The sequence below is a fragment of the Rhinolophus ferrumequinum genome, chromosome 6, assembly GCF_004115265.2.
Source record: "Rhinolophus ferrumequinum isolate MPI-CBG mRhiFer1 chromosome 6, mRhiFer1_v1.p, whole genome shotgun sequence".
Taxonomy (NCBI): Eukaryota; Metazoa; Chordata; class Mammalia; order Chiroptera; family Rhinolophidae; genus Rhinolophus; species Rhinolophus ferrumequinum.
The window spans coordinates 71,334,225-71,343,689 of NC_046289.1; the positions used below are offsets into that span (position 1 = coordinate 71,334,225).

Sequence of the window (9,465 nt, forward strand, 5' to 3'; positions counted from 1 at the left end):
CTCAGGTAGGGGGCAGGGGATGGTGGCGCGTGGAAACACAGCTCTTCTAATTTCAAAAAAAAAAACCAACAATACATTTCCCCAAGTACACTGAAAGTGAATGCACCAGGGACAGAACTCTGAGATCCAGGGGAAATGAAGAGCAGGGGAAGGCTTATCTACACACACTGTTTCCTTTTCCCAATCAGTGCCTGAATCAACTTCTTCAACAAAGGGCAGATTCCCATATTTTGTGAAAGTGGGACGGAGAAAAATATGTGTTATATTTTGAGTCCGGAAATGTAAGTTTGAAAAAGTATCTTTCTAACTTTCTAGTTGAAAAAGAAACCATTACTTTCAAATTTTGTCAACTGAAAAGGGGGAAAAAAAGATATGTATACTGCCTTCATTTCATCCTTTTCTAACTATTGCCGTGGTTTTTGTGAGCTTTAGTCTAAACTACAGTATTTTCCTTGAAATAAAATTTACTGAAGAAAAGTAAAACCCAAACTGGAAACTAATATTTTCCTTTTTGCTTCTTTTAGGGAGTAAAATGTAGACTTAGGATAAGGTATGATTCCTTCCAATGGGAAATGAATAACAACACAAAGCCTCTCCAGAAGCTGAAGGCTATCGTTTCTCACAACGTTGCATTCAAATATTTAAACTTAACTTCTAATCTCTGCCCTAGGTTTATGACATGGTTTTGGTCACCCAAAGTAAAATATCGCCTTCAAGATACTCTGTTGGGAATTTACCCTTTCTCCTCAACCCTGGCACAGAGTTTATTGGCTTGAAATCCAAGTAGCAAGTTAAAAGGAGATGATATCCTCCTGCATGGTAAGTCAAACATGACACAAATAGTGGGCTTCCTATCACCTTGGGACATTCCAGGAATAGTAAAGTTCATAAAAAGAGTAAGAACCCGCAAAAAGCAATATTTTATAATAATTATTTTCACAGATTATATAATCTGACTTTCAAAAACATAGCATTATTAATTTTAAGTTTTATTTCCTTCCAGGAATTGTCCTATTTCCTTGTATTGTTAACTTTTTCTACAGAAATATATATAAAGAACTACATAAACCCTTGCTACACAAGTATAGTGCTAAGTATAAAGAATTTTATAAACCTTTACTACTCAAAAAATCAGTGATACCTCATTGCTTATTGGAAATTTATAATCCCAAGCCCCATCCATTCCTTTTCACTTAGAATCTGTTTTTTAACATGATCCCTGGAAATTCTTATGCACTGCTATGGTGAACATGCTTATTATTCATTTTTCTACACCTCTGATTGTTATTTAATGGATATAAATGTTTTAAAAGCTCTGGGTATTTCCAAACTGCCGGCCTGAAAACAAAATTTACAAGCTTATATTCCCTGCAACAGTTCTGAGTGTCATTTGTTGCCAACACTGGTATCATTATTATTCATCTATGCTAATTTGAAAAACAAAAGAATTATACTTTTCATATTTAAATTAAAAACCTTCATCTACAAATGCAGAGGTTACAGATTTAAGTCCCACAATTTATACTGAAATTTCATATTCACTTGTTAAAATGCCCCTTACTTTTATTGAAAGAATATTTCTAATTGTTAAGACATTTCACCACGCAGGAATAAAAATATGTGTCCTAAAACATCTCTTACATTGAAAAGTATACAAGAATACAGTAGGCACTCTGTAAACATTTGTTGAGTTTTTTTAAATGGTTTAGGCCAGTAATCAGCTAGAAAGCCAAGTGAAGTTCAGAAGGTAAGCTTGGAAAGATTGTATCTACCACATAAAGTATCCGATAAATGGTAGCAATGTGATACTTAATAGAAAATGAACTAAATTTCGTGATGAACAACAATCAAAAAATTAACCCTATTCTTTAAATATATTTTACTGAAAATATGTTATGAAATAGTCTCCTTTACGTATACAAATACAAACTTATATAAAATGGGTAGTATTGTAGCTAGTTCTTAAATTTTCTAGGGTCAGAAATCCCAAGCCATATTAGGTTAGCAGTAACTCTAAGGGAAAAAAATAAACGGGGAGAGAGAGAAAGAAAATGACTAACAGAAACATACGAAAAGACTGGTGAAATAAAGTGATTATAAAAAAGAATGAGTTTCTCTAAGGAATTTAGTGAGCTTTTCACTGGATTAATACCTAAACAAGAAGGTCTTTCCAACACCAGCCGAAAGCATTGTGGTGAGAGGGTCTCCTTGCTTGCAAGGTTTATGAGCTGAAAGAAAAAGACTGGGCCTCTGGATAGAGAAAGGCACGAGACCCATCATCCAAATTAAAAAATGTACAGCTCCAAAGGATGATATGCTTTCCAAAAGAAGGGGGACAAATGTATAAAAGAAAATTGACATGAAAATCATGTAAAACAGCATTCAATTATTTTAAATAAACTTAACTTCTTAGACCTAGGCAAATTATATCCCAGGATGCAGAGAAAATTTATGGATGTGATTTCAAAACCACTAATGGTGTCTTTAAAGAATTCTGGAAAATGAAAGAAAAAAAATTTAAACTGAAATTGAACAAGGGTATCAGTTTAAAGTACAAAATTTGCTTCTAAATTTTTTTTCATAAACCATCTGTTTAATAACATATGCCAGAATGTTTTCCAGAGATACAAGGTCATTTTCATCACCTTTGTATTATTTTTATCTTAGTCATCTATCTACAATTGTTGATAATAACAGACGCTAACCTAGGAAAAGTTTTAAGTGATCTGAAAAAAAACTTTTCTCATGTACTATATAATATTTTAATCAAAGACATAGGTGAAACTCAAAAGAAATTTTATAAAATTTATAGGTAATCAAAATAGAAAAGAAAGCTAATATTTGAAAGTCTTAAAATCTTAATAGACTGAAATATTTGGTGAAATTTAGCAATTAACCTCCCTCACTTCAAAAACTCAATGACACAAACATTAGATGGGGCCAATCTGGCTTTAAAGAAATTCTTTAAACAAACTCCAACGGCTTCTGTTAAATAAAAACTCAGTAAAAATCAAAAGAATAAAGTTACTGCCCAAATAAGTTAATATCAATTTAATTCTGCATGGGTTTCTAGAGCAAAAGAGATTACTACAGCAACACAGTATGAAAAGTTTGTGTTCAGTTTTAGTAAGATCACGACTTCAGAAAGGTATGAACAATCAAAATAAGGCAACCAGCATGGAGGCACCCTGGAAATTATGTTATATTCAGTTGAAGAAAACAAAAATGCTTATTGTAAATTGAGACGATTCAAAGAACACATGAGTACCTTCTTCCTTCTTCAAATATATTTAAGTGCTGCTGTGTAGACTTTATTCTGAGCATCTGCATAATGGAGTTGAAAGAACACGAATCTGCCCTTTCCCCACCCCCCCACTACCCCCCCACCTGCGGCCACTTACTGCCTTCCTGTGGCTCTATTATTACTGCCGTAATTGTTGGAAGAGTAAGAAGGATAATGCATGTTCAAAATCCTATCAGAGTGTGCACGTGATGGGCATGTAATAAGTGTTAACCCTGAAGGAGAAGTAAGACCAAGGGGCTAAATCAAGTGACTCAAGAATGTGAGAGAGAACAAGGAAGTTTATTTACAGCTTCTAAAAATGAAAGCTGTTCTGCCTCTCAGTGACCTAGCTCTTTGTCATGGATTATTCCAGCAGAAGCTAGATGACCAACTAACAAGAAAGTAAAAGAGACAGGCTCTTGCTGCTGGTAGAAAGGGATACTAGAGAGCTTCTAAAGTTTCTTCCTGCTCCAAGATTCAGTGAGTTCAGATCAATAAAAAAATTGTGATTTTTGTAAATCCTATTCTAATCCATGATTTCTCTGAAGCCAGTGAATATAAGCAATACATTATTCTAAGAAATAGAAGGCTAGACTTGACAGTTTTTTTAATTTCCTCCAGCGTACAAGAGGAAACAGGTGAACATGGAACAGAATTCAATTATTCCCTTAAATGAGTCCTTAGGACATAACACACCAAATCAATTGTCCTTCATGCTACAAAAACAACTGGAAAATAGAGACTCAGGCAGGCAGTGGTAGAAACGGGATAATATATCTAACTGATGGAAAAAAATCAAATAATAAGAGCAATGATAAATCAAAGGCTCTAACAAATAGAATTATAACACCCCAAAATGCAAGGAAATGATCACTTCTATCCCCTTTGTATGTCTCCTCAGTGTCTATAGCTGCTTCTTAGTATCTTCTCTGTTTTTTTTTTAAGTTCTTTTCATTTTACTTCTTTAAGTTAATTTTTTATCTTCATTTTATATAAATGGATGAAGGGTGATCTGCCTCAGGTTATGAATAACTTGAGGAGCTAAATACTGCAGATCACAAAAGTCAGGTAAGAGTAAAATCACTACAAATAACTAACTGCCTGCCCTGTCCTTCTCACTTCAATTTATTTGAGAGGGATCACCTCTTCTTTTTTGAACTACTGCCATGAAATAACACCTGCACCATGTCACTTTCAATGTCCAGTTGATGCCATTTTATAAACACATTTGAGGATACATTACGTTCAGCTCTTGAAGTTGAACTATGGTGTATGGTACATATTTGTATGCCTTTTAACTATCCTCATTATGAAAAAATAAGATAGCCATATAAAAGGAAAAAAGCATAATTCTACCTAAAAGGCATGATTGAAGGATGCTAGGAAGGCCCCACCTCCTTTCCTTCAGATGATTTGGTGATATCTATAACACCGACAGTCACTGATTAATTTGAGGAATTTTCCCTGGGATGCGTGACATTTTAGACACATTTTTGCTGGAGGTCCTCTAAAATGGTGACGAAACAGTAAAACAGGCGCCAAAAAGCATGGCACTCTTGTCCTGACCCTGTCACTTACTGGTTTGGGACTTCAGGCATTTAATCTTTTTGAGTCTTTTTCTCCTCATATGTGAAATAAAGGCAATAATCCTTGTTATGGCCCCTACAGAGTAATTAAGAAAGGCCCCCCAACACCAAAAAAAAAAAATACATGTTAGATATAAGGGTTAACTTGTTCAAAAGCAATTCGTTTCAAACCGTCTTCCCAAAGAGGAAGTTGCCGCCTACGAACCTCCATGGACAGGAAGCAGCTATTGCCCAGTGCTTGACTTTCTCTGTCACATGGCTGATGTAAAGAATCCTATTAGCTTGTCATATCCTACGACTGCATCTGCAAAGCTTGAACCGTAGTCCCCAATCACAGGAGAACAGCGGGTGCCCCTTTCCCAAACCACAAACTCTGAGCCTGGAAATAGTTCTAGAGTCGATTTTCTTCATTTTGATATCCCAGCCCTAATTGCTTTCGGGAAGGGATTAGTACCTCCCTGATGGCACAGCTAAAAAAAACTCATAGTTCAAAGGTTGGGGTGCCCTCTTGGAATACCCTAGATTTCTATGTGTCTTTGTGGTTATAATGAGTAAAAGGGACTTGCAGACCTGTGACTAACCTGGGTCTACAAGTTTCCCCCAGTAAATGCTGCTCCAGTAAATTTGGTATATGTGCCATCTGGTCATATGCCCTTGTGCACGTAATATGGAAAATGAGAACTGCTAACACTTTCACAGATGTTGGGTTTATGTTTATGCATGAGTTTGTTGGATTTTTTTTCCAGAGAATGAATGTTGTTAAGAAAAAGCGAACAGAGAATTTGAGCTCTGAGCTTCTAAAAGGGAGAAGGAGGAAAATGATAGATCAAACAGAGATGATAGGCCCATATTCCAAACTTCTTCTGGGTTAAACTTTGTTTAGGTCAAGGCCTAAAATTCAGATAAACTTCTCCCTATCCCCCTGTCTACAGAAGAATAGCCAGGCTTTCTCCAGGGCTGAATAAACCACAAAATCAAAGAATGTCAGAGAGAAAAAAGGTTGCACCGATAACCTGATTTCCATCTGCCTGTTTTGAAATAGTATTTGTTGGTGCTCCTCTGTTACTATCATTTGAGTACAGTTGATCCTCATTTCCCAGGAAATCCCACAGGTTTTCCTGGAATATGGGGGAAAAGGAGGGGGTAGTGTGGGAAGGGATCTCCCAGTTTTGTAGGATCATAACTAGGTGGCCTTACTACAAACTCCTGTGTCAGAAAAATGATCTCATTATTTAAGGCTACAATGGTATCCCTACTAGGGAAGACAGTCTATAAAGAAGAAAACGAGAGCTCTGGTGTGTTTGGGGAAAAAAAAAAAAATCTTAAAAGGAAGCTTGTTCGGGAGTTGTATCCTCAGTGGTCTGAGAAGACTGAGGAGCACTCTCCTATTCACGCACGCGCGTGTACACACACGTACTTAGCTCATCACATGGCTAAAATTCCACAAGCAAAAACATTCTTTGGCATTTTGAAATCAGTTTAATTTATAAAGATTAACAAGAAAGTATAACATCTAGCTAGCATAATAATCCCTAAACAGTTTGTAATAGTTTATATTTCTGTAGCATTTTATAATTTGCAAACTGCTCTTGCATGTATTATTTCAAGCAGTTCTCATGTCATCCTTGCTCATATTTCATCATTATTCATATGTCATCATATATCATCATTATTCATATTTCACAGAGAAAGTAACATAGTCTCAGAGGTTAAGTCCTTTCCTGAGTAAATACTCCTCAGAAAGTGGCAAAGACAAGATCTGTAATCCCAAATCCAATGCTCTACCACACTAGAGGATTCCAAACCCGAGCTGGAACCCAGAAATCTACACCTTTCAAAAGCTCCCCTGTATGATTCTGATAATATCAAAGTCTGGAGCCCAGGTACTACACCATCCTACAAAGAGAGAACAGACAATAATGGCCTATACATACAAGGTCACTTAATGTAGCTCAATTGTAACTTGCTTAAAGTCACTCTGGTTATTTTCATAACTGGCTTCAAAGCTTCATATTCTCTCCTTTATGTCACTCAACTGACATTACTGTTTTGTTCAGTACACATGCCAATTCTAATTTTTTAAATAATTGAATTGCCCATGTTGAAGGTTGCATCTCCATTTAGCTCTAGCCAGCCACCTATCTGTATTGTCTAGACCAATGTTCTCCAAAGTTGGGTTCACCAGGAAACCCAAGATGGGATGCAGAAAGGAAATATCTGAATTTCTATTTGTATTTTAATTCTAAGAAAGCTTTTTTTCCAAATCTTTACCAATATTTACTATATTGATTGACAGTAGTTTGTATATAGTTTAAAAGTAAATTGTCATATGTAAAAGAGTATATGCAACAACTGTATTGTTGGGATGCCCAACGAAAAATAGAAACCACTGGTCTAGGCCCCCTCTCCTATGAGCAGGAAAATGTGCTCGCTCTCCTGGGGAGAACTCAGGAGGCATAATTCCCTCTGTATATGTAATTTCTGTTGCAATCCTCACAGGATGGAAGGAAATGACCTCAGAAGCCAGCAATATTTCCCACATTGTGACTGAGTTCATTCTATTGGGCTTTCCTTGCCGCTGGGAAATACAGATCTTCCTTTTTTCAATATTCTTTGTGACTTACATCCTGACCCTCCTCGGAAACATGGCCATCGTGTGTGCAGTGCGCTGGGATCCCCGGCTCCACACCCCGATGTACATTCTGCTGGCCAACTTCTCCTTCCTGGAGATCTGCTACGTCAACTCTGATATGCCCAACATGCTGGCCAACTTCCTCTCCCAGACCAAAAGCATCTCTTTTGCTCGTTGCCTCCTCCAGCTGTACTTCTTCTTCTCCTTGGGCACAACCGAATGCTTATTTCTGTCCATCATGGCCTATGACCGGTTCCTGGCCATCTGCCGCCCCCTGCACTACCCCACCATCATGACTATTAAGTTCTGCAGCAGCCTGGTCATCTTTTGCTGGGTGTATGGTTTCCTCTGGTTTCTGATTCCAGTGATACTTGTTACCCAGTTACCATTTTGTGGCCCAAATGTGATTGATGACTTTCTGTGTGACCTGGGTCCTCTGCTGGCCCTGGCTTCAGCCTGTGTCCCGATTCCAGGGACTGTTCTCATATGTGGCACCATGAGCTCCCTGCTCATCTTTGCCACCTTTTTCTACATTATCGGCTCCTATACCCTGGTGCTGAGGGCCGTAATGCAGGTGCCCTCAGTTGCCGGCCGGAAGAAGGCCTTTTCCACCTGCTCCTCTCATCTGGCTGTCGTATTTCTATTCTATGGCTCCGTCATGATGACATATGTGAGCCCAGGCTCAGGACAAGCCAAGGGCATGCAGAAGTTCACAACTTTGTTCTACTCAGTTTTGACCCCTTTTTTCAACCCCATGATCTACAGCCTTCGGAATAAAGAAATGAAGGATGCCTTGAAGAAAGTTCTAGGAGGTTCCTAAAATTGGTCTGTGATGTTAGTGAGTTATTCCCACATGAGTTCAGGCTGTGAGCCTCCTGTCAGTGACCAGCTGAAAAACTGGAAAGTAGACGTGAACTTTTTGAAGAAGGCATTTCAAAATCCTCAATGCCAGGTCATCAAAGAAGCCTTTCCCCAGGAATTAATTCTCTTCCATAGCACATTACTTGTACTTCTATTTAACATGTCTTTCATTCTTTCTTGTATTATAGTTAGCTGTGCACAAATTTGTCTCCACATGCCTCCCCATCCTTATTAGATCGTGAGTTTTTTAAAAGCAGGAACTATGCTTTATTGATTTCTGTAATTCCAGAACCCAACATAATACTTAGCACAGTGTCAGTAATGTCAATTAAAATAAAACAAATGTATCGTTCATATTTCTTCACTAGATTCTATCGTTCTTGACATTCAGGACAATATCTAAAGAAACTATGCAAATTCTGCAACAATCTGTATTTTGTATGCCCTATGGATGAAATGAAAAGAACTTTCCTAGAAAAATATGAGATCAATCTGAACTGGTTGGACCAATCACTAAATGATAATCAAATCAAAGAAAAAGTTTCACCAGATGAAAGTTAATGTCTAGTAAATTTAAGAAATTACATGCTTCCTAGCCTTCATCAATCCCTCTGTCTAATAATGTAACTGCTTTATTTCATTTTCTTCTTACTAACCATGCTTCTACTCCCACATATTTTAAAATATATACCCCCTTTATCACTAAAATGTGGTTTTGGGATCATCAGCTGGGCCTCACTGGGGAGTTTTTGTTTTGTTTTATTTTGTTTTTAAGTTTATTGAGGTGACAATGGTTAGTAAAGTTACATAGGTTTCAGGTGTACATTTCTGTAATACATCGTCTACATATCACATTGTGTGTTTACCACCCAGAGTCAGTTCTCCTTCCAACTGGGGAGCTTTTTAATAGGCAGGATCTCAGGACCTGAACTCAGGTCTGTTGATGCAGAATATGAATTTTATCATCAGTTGGAAAACCACTGATTTACAACAGATTCTCTGAGTGGCTCACAGTAATAACACCCATAAATAGGACTTTCTATTGACACCTACCTCCATCTGAGCAGTGGTTCTCAACTACTTGACTCAGAATTGGGGGTTGG

The 9,465-nt window shown here is 37.4% G+C and overlaps 1 protein-coding gene across 1 annotated transcript; it reads left to right on the forward strand.

Annotated features, from left to right (window-relative positions):
- Window positions 1–748: 748 nt before the first annotated feature.
- Window positions 749–8,321, forward strand: LOC117023790 (olfactory receptor 11H6-like). Its single transcript, XM_033108959.1, has 2 exons — window positions 749–819; window positions 7,369–8,321. Exon 2 carries the CDS (start codon window positions 7,380–7,382, stop codon window positions 8,319–8,321), a length of 942 nt encoding a protein of 313 aa, XP_032964850.1. The 5' UTR covers window positions 749–819; window positions 7,369–7,379.
- Window positions 8,322–9,465: the final 1,144 nt, after the last annotated feature.

Coding starts and splice junctions, on each gene's coding strand:
- LOC117023790 (XM_033108959.1), top strand. CDS start 7,380: ATGACCTCAGAAGCCAGCAATATTTCCCACATTGTGACTGAGTTCATT.